The sequence below is a fragment of the Sinocyclocheilus anshuiensis genome, unplaced genomic scaffold, assembly GCF_001515605.1.
Source record: "Sinocyclocheilus anshuiensis isolate Anshui unplaced genomic scaffold, SAMN03320099.WGS_v1.1 scaffold292, whole genome shotgun sequence".
Lineage (NCBI taxonomy): Eukaryota > Metazoa > Chordata > Actinopteri > Cypriniformes > Cyprinidae > Sinocyclocheilus > Sinocyclocheilus anshuiensis.
Window position 1 is genome coordinate 973214 of NW_015555757.1, and position 18096 is coordinate 991309.

An 18096-nucleotide genomic window follows, 5' to 3' on the forward strand; every position below is an offset into this window, starting at 1 on the left:
GTTCATGTGATCACTTTAGCAGATTGCAAATATCACAGTTGCCCCTGACAAGTCTGTTAGTGACCTCTAAGCTTCCACATGTCTGAACATTAGACGTCTCTTTCGGCAAGAGCTGCGAAAAAAGCCACGATAGGGCCCCACTTATTGTTACGTAATTTCTAGTTTTGCTCGTTTAAAGGAGGAGAAGGCAAACCACCTTTGTTTGGCAGCCTTTGAACCACATTCGAGAGGGAATGATGGTGGACACACTGTATATGTATTACTCCACTGGGACAGTCGCTCTCATGTCTTAATTAATCTGTCCATTCCACCTTCTGACCTTAATAAAACACGTGCCATCACTCTGCTAAATGACTCCTGTACTATGAGTTTAAATCGAAGATCAATTTTTCCTTAGCAGCCCTCTAACCTTTTTTCACTCAATCAGAAGCTCTCATCGAACCGACCGTGATCAGACGATGTTTCGAGCAGGGACAGTCTCACCGCAAGTTCCCAAACAGATCAGACACTGGAAGAACAAGGTTGCCTGCCATGCAGATGCAGTAATTTAAAAGATTATATGGTTATCCTCCATCCTGTAATCTTCACAGGTTCTCTCTAAAATGGGAGAGAAAACATGGGACGCATAAAAAAAAAACCTGTGACCTAACAATTTAAGAATCCTGGGTGTTTGCTGTTGTACTTGGAACAGTGCTATTACTGGCTTTAAAATCAGAGCACAGATGTGAGGACTTCTTTTACGATGCTTGTTTTTCTCACTTCGTGCTTTGACATTTGCAGAGCGTCCCAGGCAGACGTCGGACGCTCTCTCTTTCTCTCTCTCTCTTTCTCTCCCGACCCGAGTTTACACAGTTTCCTAAAGCACTTAAAAAAGAAATATCTGATGCAAATTGCATGGTTTGCAAACAAATGCTTTGTGTAATTTAATTGATTGTCCCCATTGACAGCACTGTCATCAGTTCAAGTTGTTGCCAGCGTGTTATTTTAGCAGCAAGGGGTAAATGATGGGTATGCAGATGCCCGAGGGGCTGCAAGAGAGTTTGTCTTTAGGCCCACCAGGGTCTTGGCCTTTGGTTCTGCGGGACTATCTTTTAAAGAGCCTGTGTCTAAGAAAGACCCCCCTTGTCTCCCCCAGAGCGAAGGTTGGGGATTACCAGTCTGCCCTCGGTGAACAAGCTCACAGGAGACCTCGAACGTGGGGGGTGGTCGCTATGGCCATTGGGCTCCCCTAAATGGTTGCTAGGGGCCAGGTATCAAAGGTCCACAAGTCGCACACAGTCACGGTCATGGAGGGAATTAAATAGCAACAAAGAAATTGTGATTCTACAATAATCTGGCCTCTGCGGCTCGGGTGGGGGCGGAGGGCACCGTGGAACCATTGGGTCTGTGATCATAGAAGCGTGGTGCTAGTCCCGACACCCCCCCACTTCTCCCCTCAAATCTCCTTTCTTCCACTCCTCTCGGTTCTTTCGCGTATCTGGGAACGTACCTTATGGCCAAACTAAGCTGCTTTAGCAGCCCATTCAAAGTCAGAAAGGTGTTTACTTTTTATCTCTTCATCCTAAGACTTCATTTAGCTTTTGTGTGGTCCATGGACATTGGAAACGCCAAAAGTATAGTGGGATTTAATGGTAATAAGAGATTAAGTGAGCAAATGAAGGCGTTTGGTTTGAAATTAGATCTTTATTGACTCCGGGATGCGAAGACTGGGAGATGTTCCAATCTCAACAAGTAAGCACGACCTGTTTTATGAGCTTGCCAGTCACTGAATCGCTTTGATAAAACTGATACACAGACGATGAGACGCAGATGACCTCACTTGTCCGGTTGCTTTTCAACTCTCTCTGGAATTACTGGCCTCCAGCAAGTCTGCGTAATTCCATCTCGGCTGCGTTTTAAGTTGCTGTCTGTGTTTTTATTAATGTGTTAATCTTCCTCAATGAGGTTTGACAAGGTATAATCTGCAAGCTTCTTCTCTTATCTCTTTCTCCCAGGTGTCACCTGGTGTCGTGTCTCGGTACAGAGTTCCGCCGTGGCGCAGGTGTGTTGGACATCGTCTATGAGTCTCCCTTCCAGCTCCTCACCTGTGGATACGACACTTTCATCCGCTATTGGGATTTGCGCGTCTGCTCCAGGTACTGCCCAGTTCTTCTGCTTCTGGGAACCTCCAGCGCCTCGCCATTACGATTCGAGTTAAATTAGACTTAGTTCTTACCTTGGCCTGTGCTGTCAGCAGATTTGGCCTTGTCTACTGAGACTAATAAAGTTAGCCAGTACATCTCGGAGAGCCTGTGAGGAAGATTAGTGTTCTCTGTTAATCTAATAAGCCCTCCTGCGCATAGAGTACCGTTTAGATAAAAAAGAAGCCAGACTTGAGCCTCCTCTTGGGTCTGTGGACACAATTGTTCCTCTGAGAGATTGAAAAGGACCCCCTTGTCGAGAGAGGCTCTCTCACTCTCACCCACCCAAGTCCACGCCGGTTGGTGGCCATATTGATGTGCGCGTCTCCAGGACAACGGGGCGGGTGCTGGGGATCAGTGAGCCGCTGGTGGGGTGGACTGAGGCTCCATGTAGGACTTTGGGGAGGGGGGATCCTCACAATCGCATATGGGCAGTCAAGTAACACAAATCAGAGGTGATTGAAAGAGGGCCCTGGAGAGTTTGGGGAGGGGCAAATGTCCCCTCTTAAGATATCAATAATTCACAGTAAGACCAGTCAGGACTCAATATGTGGTACGTCTTGATTCAAAGCGGTTAGTCGTCTGAAAGTCGTCATCGTCTATAAAAGAGGGCACTTTCATTCACTTGTAGAGTAAACTGTACATGATGGTAAGTGTGTGAAACTAATTTTTAGATTAATTGTGAGTAATTGAGGAGGATGTGTTCCCGTCTCTTCAGTTGAATTTGATTGCTCAACACCTTGCAGGTCATATTGTTGCATATACAAGGGGTTAAAAATGGGAGACAAGAGATGACGGATTAGTTTAATCACAAACCTTTTGAATTAATTTTTATATATATATATATATATATACTTAAACTCCAGTAAAAATACCTAATATTTAATATATTACACTACTTCTTATTATTACTTTAATATATTATTATATATTATATACAAAACTTCAATTATAATTTGATTATTTACATGACAAGAAAATGAACAGGAACATTATGGAAATAAAGTGATGGAAATAAATTGTTCAATATATAAAGAGCTGCACTTTTCACTTTTATCAAACATGATGCAATGTTTTTGAACGAAAAAAAAACAGCTAACACCATAAAATATCGCATTTATAAAATGCATTGCTAATACTTGATGCTAGAGCTGTTGTTTTCATTTTGAAGTAATAAGTCATTTTAATTTCAGGGTACACTCTCACAAAAAATGTGCAACAATTGTACCTTTAGAGATGCAACTGCTTGTCACTGGGGCAGTTCCCTGAAAATGACATCCTTGTACCTTATTTCCCCCTATAAGGTGCATACTTAAGGGTACATATTACAACTCTTAAGGTACTAATATGCACCTTTTAGGAGACGATAAGATACAAAGATGTCCCTTTAATGATTTTCCCCAAGTGACAGGCTGTTGTATCTCTAAAGGTAATTGTTTTTTCTGACAGTGTATTAAACTGTATTGTGAATTGTTGGTTGTATATGATGAAATTTTAATGTGTAAGAGGAATGACCCAGCCCCTGTTTAAGGTTCCTCTGTGTGAGTGCATGTGTGTACACATGTGCATCACAGCAAAATGCGATCCAGGCATCTCCCGCATGCTCCTGCTGCCCTGCTGTCTGCCACACGGCCCAGCCACACTCCCTCTCCATGATTTATTCAGCACACCATTAATGGAGAATTGATCTCTATTGGCTCAGCACACGCGCAGACACTTCCCCTGTCCTTCCCTCTCTTTTTTTCTCGACCTGCTGTAAAACAAGAATGCCCCTTTCCGTAAACAAGGGATGAGGTTTCACCCTTGTGGCCTGCCAGCGCAAATGAGACACTCGCCCTTAAGCCGCACAGGGAGAGCTAGCCATGGTGGCTTTGGCCCTCTGCTTTAGGACCGGTCTAATATAGTGTGACAATGGCTGGAGTTGTGGTGTAACTATGGACTTCAATACTTCAGAATGTGTCCAAATATGCATAGCTGTACATTATATGTTCATTTTAGTTGGAAATTTGATTCAGTGATTTTTATTTTTGTGTGATGTCCATTATGCTAATCCTAGCCATAATTATAAGGCAACATGAATAACCCATTGTTCTTTAAAAGAACAGGTCATCCAAAAATGAACTTTTTGTCAAGATTTACTCACCCTCATGTCATTCCAAACCAGTATGACATTTGTTCTTTAGGGTAGTTATACTTAACTAAAACTAAAACCATAAAAAATATTTTGTTACTTGAAATAAATATTGACTGAAATAAATAAAATGTATATAAATAAATAAATAAACTTAAATGTATTTTATTTCAGCTAGTTGCCAAAGCAACATTTCTCATTTTCATTTAGGTTAACTTGATGTACTAAAATAACTAAAACTAAAATTGAAATAAAAAATGGATAAAAACTATACACAGACATTTAAATAAATAAAAAACTAAAACATAAAATTGAACTAAATTACTAAAACTTTAAAAGTAAAAGAAAAACAGAAAGAAAAAAAACATTCAAAATATTATTAAAAACTGTAATAGTATCTCACTGATACTAAAAGAACCCTGCTTTCTTCTGTGGAACAAAAAAAAGAAGATATTTTGAAGGATGTCACGCTGTTGTTTTCCATACAGTGAAAACACATAGTGACTAGGGACTGTCAAGCTCTAAAAAAGACAAAAAAGCATTGTAAAGGTAGTCCACACAACAGCTTTGTGTGAAGATCAGACCACAGTTTAAGTAATTTCTCCCTGTAAATGTTCCCCTCTGCTGTAGCTATTAAATCACCTGTGCACTTCTGCATATTTAATAATTTGGCCAACTTAAAGACAGTATTGGTTGAACTACCCTATAAAGCAATATATTTGTAGCAGCTGATAAATATGTGCGCTGGATTTACCTTTCTAACAGGAAATGTGTGATGGAGTGGGAGGAGCCTCATGACAGCGCCCTTTACTGTATAAAGACAGACAAGAATCACATGATTGCCAGTGGCTCGTCATACTATGGAGTAGTCCGCCTTTGGGACAAACGGAAAACCCGCTGTTTGCAGGTAACTGTGAGCATGTTTCAGCACCTTTTCAATTGATATTTTATTTTATTGTGGTAATATTCATCTTTGCAATAATCGGTTGACAGATGTTCCAGTTGGCGCCCACCACCAGCAGCCCAGTGTACAGCCTGTGCTTCAACACCACTCACCTGTACGCTGCCCTGGCCTCTGTCCTCTACTCCCTTGACTTCAGAACTGCAGCATCCCAGTCCTGGAAATAACCATCCGTTAATGTTGTTTGAGACTTTTAGGCTTGTTCTTCATCTCCTCCAAGCCCTTAGTGATGGTCTTAGACCCTTAAATGGGGAAGTAGCCATCTTGCCTTTGGATAATCAGTGCAGCTAATGATACAGTTGTGGCCTGGTGGATATTTCCACTGGCTCATAAGAGCGAGCAGGGTTCACGACCTTTTGTGGCCCGAGTCTTAACAGACTTAATACATTGCCAGCGACCTCTGAGATGTCTAAAACAAACACTGCTCAGAGCTGCCAACATCCACTGAGGGGATTTATGCTTAACCACAGCACATATGTTAACTGATATATTGTAGCTGAAAGTATATTTTTCCAACAATGAGCCAATTAAATGTTTTGTTTTCTTTGTACGTTGTCTTTTTTGTTCTCAGTTAGCCAAGGCTTGCTCTGAATTCCTTGGTCAGTTGTTGTTTACATTGATTCCATGACACCTCAGTAATGCCTCGCTCACACGTACACCATTTTATCGCTTGTAGTTGGTCGCTAGTATGCGTTTCTGCTGCTAGATGCCCTACTATTATCGAAACTGGTCATAGCTTTAGAAAATCTCATCACAAACAGGATGTCATTCTATTTTGACAAGAAATCTGTTTTCTTACTGCTAAAAATGAACATCCTGGAAGGGAAAGTGTCTGTATATAAATTGCATTTATGCATAATGCATCATCATTATCAATTCATGAATCAAACTCTGCAATGTTTTCCATGCATCATTTTTTACTATGATTAAACGCTTACTTTAGCACTTCATCTTTCTGACACTTCACTATGGTATCTCACAAAAGACAGGTCACATGTGCGCCAATGTCTTGACTCCTATAGACCAATTTGGAGTAGACGTCACAGTTACATCACTTGCAGCTGCGCGCGCATAGTGGTGGTAGAAAAAATACTGGGAACAAATGGAGGGAAACGGGTAAAATCCATGGAATAAGAGAAAAAATGTATTGTGCCTTTGGATGTCAGAATCGGAATGCAAATAATTTTTATATAACACTGTCGTCAAAGACGCCATTTGAAGCTAAATGCAGACGTTTAAACGGACAGACTATGGATGAAACCTGCTATGATTACCCTACTTTTAAAGCATAAATTTGATTTAAACAATAGGTCTATATAATATTCATATAGGGGACATATTGTATTAGCCCTACAGTTGAAATACATGCATGAAATACTATTTAAACCTATAACATTTTACATAACATTTACCTATATTATCTCACAATTCTGACTTTTTTTTTTCTTGCTAATGCAAGTTTCTTAGTTCGGACTTTATAACTTTATTCAAGTCAACAATTGCGAGTTTGTCAATTCTGAGGAAAAAAAGTCAGAAGTGTGGGATTATAAACTAAAAAGAAAGAATGACGAGTTGATTTTTCTTACCAGAATTGTGAGATATAATCTCGGAATTGCAAGAAAAAAGTCACAATTTTGAAATATAAACTCAAAATTACATTTGTATTATTTTATTCCATGGCTTGAATAGACTGCTACGTTAAAACTGTCATTTTCTGCCACCAGATAGGCTCCGCCCACAAAAACGTCATCACTGTTTGCAAACACTGAAATTGGTAGTCATTGCGTTGCTCATTTACATAAGGTGCATAAATTTGTGGAATCAATGGGCTCAATCACATCCCATTGGCAGTGGTCATTGTTGTTGAACTGTCATTGAAAAAAAATGACTTCTAGTTGTTTTGTAAATCTCCGTATGTGTGAATGCAATATTATGGATAGAGGACTCATATTTTAACCAGAAGCAACAGTTTGAGGTTAAAACATCTTGATGGATTTGTTTTTTACAAACATGCAGCTTTTCACTTCAGAAGACATTAATTGATGAACTTGAGTCATGTCGATTACTTATGTTAGAACTCTCATTCTGACGGCACCCATTCACTGCACAGGATCCATTGGTGAACAAGTGATGTTATGCAAATCTATTCTGATGAAGAAACCAACTCATCTACATCTTGGATGGCCTGAGGGTGAGTACATTTACAGCAAATTTTCATTCTTCTGTAAACCATTCCTTTAAGATTGAAAAATCATAACTGTTTCTGTTACGTGTTTAATAATTTTTCTGGTGTTCCTAAAGAGGCAAGGAAGACATTTGGTGACCCTGTAAGTGTTTTCGACTAGTAGTTATACACCATAAAGTGAAAAATCTGAGGTCAAAGGTTAGGCCTTAAAAGCTATGGGTGGCTATTGGGTCTGTGCAGGAGCCGATTTCTGCAAAGAGGGAAATGGAACAACTAAAGAAGACAGTCACATACCCCTTCTTTGCCTATTCCTCAAAGCAATGACTCACAGCATAGAAGTAGCTGAGCGCATTAGCATCCAGAGCTAGCGGAGGCCTGCACTGACACGGTTAATCCATGCCGTCCCAAAACAAATACCTCATGCTTCTGATGTTAAAGCCCACTTGGATTTGGCGCAGTCACTGGATGACAATGCAAAGGTATTGTCCCAACACACTCCAGGCAGGACTCTTTTCCTTTGGGATTCCTCTGTGATAACTCATAGGAATACAGCCGTGTTATCCTTAAAACATCTCAGGGATGTCAAAGAAAAACAAATAAAATGTGTCATACACATGATTGATACGACTCCATATGGCAAAAAAAAATTTATTTTTAGATATATTTAAAATATATTAAAATATACAAAAATATTTTTTAATTATATTATATTTTAAATATTATTTACATATATTTTCTGTAAGTTTTATTTACTAAATATATTTATAATGTACAACATGTATTTAGAAACAAACATTTTGCATTTAACCCAAATATATTTTTAATATATTGCAAATATATTTTCTTGCTCTTTGAATTACATTTTATAATATCTTAGGCCATGCTGTTTAAAACATATATTTAGCATTTATCTGAAATATATATTTTGGCAGAAAAAAAAATCTGTATTATAGGAGTTAGTGGAATAGTCCACCCAATAATGAAGATTTTTGCCATAATTTATTCACTCTCATGTTATTTAAGAATACATTTACATTTATTCATTTAGCAGATGCTTTTATCCAAAGCGACTTACAATTGGGGAATACATCAAGCGATTCATCTTAAAGAGGCTAATAGACACAGGAAGTGCTCGTCATACTAAGTTTCAAGCATTGTTCAAATAAGTACAAGCTAGACAGAGAAAGATGAAATAAATAAGAAAAAGATTTCAAGCTGTCGCTTGAAAAATGTCAGGGAATCAGCATTCCGGATAGGGGTTGGAAGATCATTCCACCAGCCAGGAACGGTAACGATGCGAGCCGTAACCGGCAGCCAGTGCAGGGAGTTAAAGAGAGGTGTGACGTGGGCTCTTTTGGGCTTGTTAAAGACCAGTCGTGCTGGAAGGGCCTGATCTTTCTGATGTTGTACAATGCAAACCTGCAAAATCTAGCAGTTTTTGCAATGTGGTCTTTGAAAATCAGCTGGTCATCAAAGATTACACCAAGATTTCTGACCGAACTTGATGGGGTAATTGTTGATGAGCCTAACTGGACGGTGAAGTCATGCTGTAGAAGACAAGAAGCTCAGTCTTTGCCAGGTTGAGCTGTAGGTGATGTTCTTTCATCCATGCCGAGATGTCCGCCAGGCAGCCTGAGATCTGTGCAGCTACCATTGGATCATCTGGTTGAAATGAGAGATAGAGCTGTGTGTCATCAGCATAGCAATGGTAGGAGAAGCCATGTGCCTGTATGATGGGACCCAGTGATGTAGTGTATATGGTGAAGAGGAGGGGTCCAAGAACTGATCCCTGAGGAACCCCAGTGACCAGTTGATGTGCTTTGGATACATCCCCACCCCACACTCTTAAGAAAAATGGTTCTAAACAGTACCAGAAAAGGGTTTTTCGGCTTGTAACAATAGCAGAACCCTTTTTTGTGCTAAACAGAACCTTTTTTATAGGGTTCCATATAGAACCATGCTTTGAAAATGCTATGGACCTTAATGGTGTTATAAATAACCTTTTTAATGATAGTTTTTCATTAATATTAGTATATTAATATAATTGGTATTAGTATTATTTGTATATATTATTTATTAATATTGATTTTACCCTCTATCTGCCTGGTCTTACAATTTCTTGTCTATAACAACAACAACAACAACAAATGTCAATTAAGTACTTTTATTATTTTTTTAATGACGTGAAATTGTAGCAAAAATGACAGTGTTCTAACAACAGTTATTAGCAGAATACATTAATGAATGACAATGGACATTGAACATAAATAAATGCTTAAAGAAATAAAACAAAATAGAACATAAAATAGTGTATTTCTAACAACAGTTATTAGCAGAATACATTAATGAAAGACAATGGACTTTAAACATAAATAAATGCTTAAAGAAGTAAAACAAAATATAACATAAAATAGCCCAAGCTCCAGTTAAATATCTTCACAATCCTCTATGATGCCTTTAAGTTAATCATTATGTGTATTTTGGTGTGATTGAATGGCAGTTTCTCTCTGCAGATGATAAGGTTGTAGGATGTGACAGCATCTGAAAAGCACAACTGAGTTTAGATATGTGTCTCCTTTCATTTTTTTTTATGTGAAAACAATTGTTTATGAAGGCCAAAAGTAGTATGTGAGCACTTCACAATGTTAAAAGGAAAAAGTAATATAAAGTCATGGATAGCTGGGTATGTTTAAACCCTAGTAATAAAAAAAATCTAACTGGACCTAAAATCTAAAATGGACCATAAATTCAATATCTTTGTTACTTACTTGGTGAAGAAGAGTAGAATAGTATCCTTAACTGAACAGAGCTGGTCACACTTACGTTCTCTTAAACTAAAAAGAGAAAAGACATGGAAAAAACAATTAGCATCTGAAAGTTATAATTTATAGACATTTTAAGAAAGAAATTATTTACCTGTTGAGAGTGTGTTGACAGTCTGTGTAGTTGGATGGCTGAGCTCCAGAAAATCAGTAATGAGGCATCTTAGAGTGTAGCCTCGGTTAGGGTTTTACATTAAAACAACAACAACAACCACAATAACAACAACAGCAGCATGTATGTTTTATTGACATGCAAAATCATCAGTGCTCTTAACAACAGTTATTAGCTGAATACATTAATGAATGACAATTGACATTGAACATGAATACACACATAAAGTAAAACACAAAATAAGAACAAAAAATAGACGTGATGAAGACCAAGTTTCAGTGAAACAATCACAATCCAATCAATATGATTATTCATAGTCCTTAAAGTCCATCATTTTGGTGTGATTAAGTGGTGATTTTTCTCTGCAGATGATGAGGTTGTAGGATGTGATACATCTGAAATACACAATTGAGTTTAGAGTTACAGTGTGTCCATGTGTTTGTGTAAAAACAATTATGTTTATGAAGGCCAAAAGCAGTATGTGAGCCCTTCACAATCTTAAAAGAAAAAAATTATATAAAGTCATGGGATAGTTTTAATATTTTTTTGTGACTGGGTATGTTTATACATAAACCCAAGTAATCATTTTTAAAAAATCTAACAACATGAATTAAAAAAAAAATCATTGTCTCTTTTACTTACTCAGTGGAGAAGAGGAGATAAGTTTCCTCAGCTTAGCAGAGCTGCACACACTTAAATGTGACCAAAAACTAACAAAAAAGATAAGAACATGTTTGTTTAGAAACCAGTTACAATCTTAAAGTTCAATTTGTATTTTAAATCATTTACCTGTTGAGAGTGTGTTGACAGTCTGTAGTTGGGTCACTGAACTCCAGAAAAAAAATCAGTAATGAGGAGCTTTAACAGTTACAGATTTGAAAAACAAAAGAGCGGGAATAAAGAACGCTGAACTCTAAGACAAAGAACCATTTCAACATAAAAGGGTTCTTCAGAATGCTATGGTTCTAAATAAAACCATTACTGCATGTAAAGAACCTTTAAAGAACCATCTTTTTTTAGAGTGCAGGCCACCCTGAAAGACCTACCAGTGAGATAGGATTCAAACCAGCTAAGTGGAATCCCTGTGATGCCCAGTGATGAGAGGGTGGACAGGAGGATCTGATGACAGGAGAATATTCTGGCTACTTTTTCATTATAATGAATGAGTACTGGAGCTGTCAAGTTTCAGAAAGATATAAAAAGCACCATAAGAGAATCATAAAATTGGTCCATGCAACTCATGCACTCGTGCTATATTAAAAATCTTCTAAAGCCATAACTTGTATGAAGAACATGAATATTCAACATGAATAAATTATGACCATTTTAAATTCTGGGCAAACTATCCCTTTAAATGAACACTAACCCCTAACATCATCATAGGAACATTTAATCTAACATATGATGACCATACTTTGTTTATAAACTACTGAGAAGAAACGTTTAACAACCCCAGACAATGCACAGCACAGTTGCTCCTCAGTGTGATTCTTAAAAGCTGGGGCTCATATTGGGCTTGATGTGATTTATGGTCAATCATGGAATAAATTAGATCATATGCAATGTGGGACAATCCATTAGCTGATTTTGTCACTGAGGATAAAAGGAATGCCTACACCTCCGTGCAGATATTGTACAATCATGCAGGAAATATGGCCTCCCGGGACTCGAAGACGTGGTCAGTTTAATAAATAATAATTCATAGGTTTGGAGCTCAGCAGGAAATGGGCACTCACTCATATTGAGGATGAAATTGTGAATATTCCTAAAATGAAGGCAGTGAGTTTTACACAGTGTGCCTTCTATAAAAGCATGTAAAATTAGATAATTGCCATAATACAATATTTACTATACGACTGATTTATAGTTTTATTTCCTGCATTCATTTCCTTCTTCCCTTCCATTTATTAATCTGTCTCTCTCTGTTGTTCAATCTTTCTTTCTATCTATCTGTCTGTCATTCTTTCTGTCTGTCTGTCGTTCTGTCTGTTGTTCATCTGTCTGTCCGTCCATCTGTGTCTATCCGTTCGTCCGTCATCTATCTATCTGTCTGTCTGTCTGTCTGTCCGTCCGTCGTTCTGTCCGTCTGTCATTCTGTCTGTCTGTCGTTCTATCTTTCTGTCTGTCTGTCATTCTATCTTTCTGTCTGTCTGTCTATCATTCTATCTTTCTGTCTGTCTGTCTGTCATTCTATCTTTCTGTCTGTCTGTCTGTCTGTCTGTCTGTCCGGCCGGCCGTCCGTCTGTCTATTTGTCGCTAACAAGCTACAAGGTCATTACCAAAAGCCCCTTGGGGAACTGTGTGTGAGCCACAAGCTCAGAGTTTCTTACAAAGGTAATGAAGACCTTCAGAGTTCAGAGGACATGAAGAGGGGTTGGAGGCGCCTTATGGGAAGGGGATTTGTGGATTACATTTTCGGAACCTACAGCACACAAAGGAACACACACAAACATTGTCCACAGACCAACCAATGTCATGTTTGGCGTAACATGATTATTTACACTTTATCTTTACACTTGCCTGTGCACGCAGCACAGAATTGGAAATGCTGGTATATAAAAAGGCAATGATTACAAAGACGTGGGATTAAAAACACTTTACATGCTTTGCACCTGCACAAATCGCTGTAAAATCATACTGGCAATTTAAGGACAAAAGGTTTACTTTCCTGCACCAGGGTTTACATTATCTACCAGTATTACACAACAAATATGTTTACACCAACAGAGCACATTCCTGCTTTGATCTGGAAGGCAAGAAGCACTCACAAGAAACCGCTGATGATATTTTTGAATGCACTATGACCTCTTTTTTTTTTAATTCCTAGCTCCAGTTGTTTTGTTTGTTTGTACAGCATCTATTCCCATGCTGGACACATGCTCTAGCCTCTCAACAGCGTTCAGAGTAAAGAGTGCAAACCACTGAAAGAGACCTGAGCAAAGACAGCTTCATAAATTTAGCTTTCAAAAGACAGGCCGAAGACTGTAATGATGCATCTGCTGAGTTTTCTGGCATGCCTTTTTAAAGCCTCAATTACACCGTGATTCTCCCGGCAGATGTTAAAAGAATAGCGGGAAGCCAAGCTATTTGGCTGTGAGAGCAAAGTGTTTAGCCAAGAAGCACTCACAAGAAACCGCTGATGATATTTTTGAATGCATTATGACCATTTTTTTTAAATTCCTAGCTCCAGTTGTTTTGTTTGTTTGTACAGCATCTATTCCCATGCTGGACACATGCTCTAGCCTCTCAACAGCGTTCAGAGTAAAGAGTGCAAACCACTGAAAGAGACCTGAGCAAAGACAGCTTCATAAATTTAGCTTTCAAAAGACAGGCCGAAGACTGTAATGATGCATCTGCTGAGTTTTCTGGCATGCCTTTTTAAAGCCTCAATTACACCGTGATTCTCCCGGCAGATGTTAAAAGAATAGCGGGAAGCCAAGCTATTTGGCTGTGAGAGCAAAGTGTTTAGCAGGTGAAACAGTATCTGTCATGTTGCCTTAGACTTTAGGAGGCTGAAAGCATGTCTTTAGTCATTCAACTCTGATCATGTTTTATATTTTGGAGATACATGAACAAGAACTTCATATCTTCACACATTCATATTTCTCAGGGTTGTCTTGACTTTCATTAATATGAGAATGACTATTTCACCTAAAAACTGCATAGTAGGTTCCGGTGAATTTCTCACATTATTCACTTGCCCAATAATCCACAACCGTTCTCTTTATTTACGGACTGGAGTGAAAAAGTAATGTGAGATGTAGTTAAGTCACACTATGTTTTGCTTGGCCAAGTTCACTGGATTTAAATGAAATCAAGGACTTCCTTTTCAGTGCAGGTGACCCTTGTTTCCTACAGGACAATGCCTTTCCCAAGCTGCATTAGCTTGTGGTTAAGTATCAAGTGTCACAGTGGCTAATCACACACCGAGGAATAGGCTTCAACCTACATAGACATCGCAGAGGTTTCTGTGGTAATTTTACACCAATAGTGCCATCTAAAGGTCACAAGGAAGACGACGCTATTTCATTTTATTCTGACAAAATTTAAGGCACAGGCAATATTATTTCACCGCTGAATAGGATGTGCATCTGAACAATTAAATAAAATAATATTTTAGTAATAAACTATTTAATAAATATATTTAATATATAAATATATAGAAAGTAAATACAAATAAAATAATAAAGACATTATATACAAGTATAAATAATAAATGTATAAATAGTATTAGCAAAAAAAGTAATTATGTATGTATGCATAATGTATGTATGTATTGAAAATATGTATTTTATAATTATTTTATACATATTTTTTGTATTTGAAAAGATGGACATCTGAACTATTAAATAATGATATCATATTTGAATAATAAATATTTAATAAAATATGTATTTTAATATAGAAATATATTGAAATTAAATATATAAAATAAAATTATTCTTAATTATGAATTATCTATTATATATATATATATATATATATATATATAAAACGTTGCATGGCTGCATACAAATGAAAAGAACAGGCATCATATCTCACACTATCCCCGTCATTTAGCCTTGTTGATCTGCTACATGTATACTCAGTAAGCAGAGGAATCTGATCCGTCTGATCTGTCAAACACTTTTTAAAAGCATTAGAGTTCTAATTATAAAGGGGTTGACAGAGGGTAAAGGGGTGGAGTGGTTGCTGCCTCCCCACCTCTCAGCCTCTGCTGTGGGAGAAGCCCAGGACCTGTGTGCTGGAAGACAAGAATACATGCCTTGCATGCGGACCTCCAGCTTCTGTCCTAAAGGAATCCCACCAGCAGTTAATGAAAGGCACCTTTTCCCAAGAGGAGAGAAAAAAAGCTAATTTGAAGAAACTCGACCCTACTTTGCAAATCAGTCAGTATATCTGATTGTCACTCCAAGAGCTGGGGTCTAATCCTATTGTTTTTTCTATAGGATTACTTGTGCTGGGTACCTCTCCCCCTTTGGCACTGCACGGGAGAATAGACAGATTAAGGGGATTAGCTTGTATCCTCCTAACTTGTCAAACTGGGATGTAAGGATCCATTGACTTCACTGTTCTGAATGAGAGAAGTGCCTAAAAAAGAGAGCAATGAAAGGCAGTGAACAAGAAAAATTCCTGAAAGAACAATGTGATTTGTTTGCTTTTGTTCCTTTTGACTTGGCTTGGTTCAAAGGGTCTCACCTAAGAAGCCACAGTCCCAAATCAGACAGATACTGTATGTCCCTGGAATAAAGCAAGTAAGAGCCCTTAGCTATGGCTGTCAAAATAACATTTACCACAAAACAAACAGGTTTACTTGAGAGATTACACTGATTTTCTAGGGATCAGTGGTTGTCACTTTCTCGATCACAGATAGGCAGGCATCAAGCCCTGTCCGAATCCAATGTTTTCACAACAGCCTGTCTAATAAAATGCTTTCATCTGGTCATTTTTTAAAAGGCGTTATAAATGTATCCCCTGTGTGTGTGGACTGGAATCTGGTGGAGTGGTAGGGAAAAAAAGTTAATTCATTAATGTCCATTGTTAACTTTTTAACAAAAAATAATCATAGTTATATAGAAGTTGACTTTATACATTAGATCCTTGAGATACTGAAGAACCTTAGTAATTGAATCCAGCATTTTGATTTATATTTCACCCTTTTAAAGAATAAATTAATTATTCTTTAAAAGGGTGAAATATAAAACAAAATGCTTCTTCATAAATTGTTCTAGTATATCTTTTCTGGTATTCTTACTATGAATTAATATTTATATATTCCAAACATTAGAAAATTTTGCAATCCACCATATTCCTTTGGTTATGTCATTACTGAGTATTTAAAGCCACCACCATATCACAGTTTAAATACTCAGTTTTAAAACACATACAGTGGAGATCAAAATTAGGGAACAACCTACATTTTCCTAATTATCAAGGCCACTGCTTAGTCCTATTTGAAGTTATGCTAATAGGAGTAGAATGGCAGTTTTTTAAGCATATTTCATAAATTAATTGTATTCTGAAGCACAGTATAAAAAAACTTAAATGAGATATTTGAAAAAGAACTCAAAATCAAGATCAAAATTAAAGAACACTTACAGATACCTCCAAGTTATTGGTGTTAATAATTTCCTTAATTATATGACAAGCCCTATTTAACTAGCAGCATTCCTCAAATTTTCACTGAGATTGCAAGATGGCGGGCTGAAGGCGGTCCAGATGAAGACCAACGGTATGATACTTTCAGCCATTGCAAGAAAAGTTGGTCATTCCAAATCCGTGATTTCTCGAATATTGCAGCTTTACAATGACATTAATTCATTCAAGTCCCCCAAAAAGGCTGGTCATCCGTCCATGTAAAACAAATGCAAGAGAAGACAGGATAATGCGGAGACTCTCAGTGGGGGATTGATTCAACACCACAGCTGGAATTGCTTGCCAGTTCAGTGCTGAACAGGGTAAGGATCTGTCTCGGCATGTTTAAGAGAAGTCCGACTGAAAGCGCACTCTGCAGAGATGAAGCCTCTCATCAGCAGAATCAGTAGGCTCACCTTTGCTGAGGAGCATGTTGTGTGGACAGAGGACAACTGGTCCAAAGTTCACTTTAATGATGAGAGCAAGTTCAATTTATTTTGGGTCTGATGGGAAACATTTTGTTTGGCATCAAACTGGGGAAAGACTGAAGCCCAAGTGCGTAAAGAAGTCAGTAAAAGGTGGAGGAGGAAATGTCATGGTTTGGGGGATGTTTTCTGCTGCAGGAGTTGGGTCTCTTATACAGCTACATGGCAGGCTGAATGCAAATATTTATCAGAACCTCCTTCAACAACATGCGGTACCTTCCCTGCAAGCATCTCTCAATCGGCTTGCAATTTTCATGCAAAACAATGTTCCTGTCACACTGCAGAATGGGTAAAGCAGTTTCTTGAAGCTGAGAACACTGAAATAATGAAATGGCCGGGCCAGAGTCCCGATGTAAGCTTTACTGAAAATCTCAAAGTTATAGCTAAGAAACCCACTAAAGTTACCGAACTGTGGAAGAAGAGTGGACCAAGATCACACCAGAGCAGTGTGAGAAACTAGTGATGTCCTGTGTGGCCGCAGATGTGCTAAAGCCACTCAAAGCAGGGGCCTTTACAATTACTACTAATTTATGACAGCCGTAACCCTCCAAAATTTCGTGCTACAATGGTTACTGTTCTCTAATTTTGATCACTGTGTTTTCCACAAAATAAAGGTTTTTGTGGAAATGTCTTGGTTATTTTGTCAAACATGTTAGTACAGTATACCTACAGCTAATATTCCTTCAAATTTTGAGCACTGAAAATCAACAACATTTCTGAAAAAAAATCAAGCATTTTTATATTGTTCTCTAATTTTGATCTCCACTGTACATGGGAAATGTGATGTGTGTGTGTGTGTGTGTGTGTGTGTGTGTGTGTGCGTGTGTGATCTCTCTATCTGTCTATCTATCTATCTATCTGTCTGTCTGTCTGTCTATAGCATTCTTTCTTGCTTTGGCTTACTTTATTTTTGCATCGGGAAATGTGTCATTTCCTGCCCCTTTAAATTCAATGTCAGCTGATTTCTTGATCTCAGCTGGTAAAGAACAAAAAAGTCACGCCCTGCCGTCGCTTTGTTGTGTTTAAACGGCAGATAAATCATCCAATCGTGCCTACGTTTATTTGTTAAACCAGGAAGTGTTCGC

General features: G+C 38.0%; 1 protein-coding gene across 1 annotated transcript in view; it reads left to right on the plus strand.

Annotated features, from left to right (window-relative positions):
* Nucleotides 1–6257, plus strand: part of LOC107673945 (F-box/WD repeat-containing protein 4-like) — a 35451-nt gene extending 29194 nt beyond the window's left edge. The window contains exons 8-9 of the mRNA XM_016467793.1: nucleotides 5077–5218; nucleotides 5305–6257. Coding sequence (XP_016323279.1) covers nucleotides 5077–5218; nucleotides 5305–5439 — 277 coding nt within the window. The 3' untranslated portion in view covers nucleotides 5440–6257. The remainder of the gene's footprint in view (nucleotides 1–5076; nucleotides 5219–5304) is intronic.
* The last annotated feature ends 11839 nt before the right edge of the window (nucleotides 6258–18096 follow it).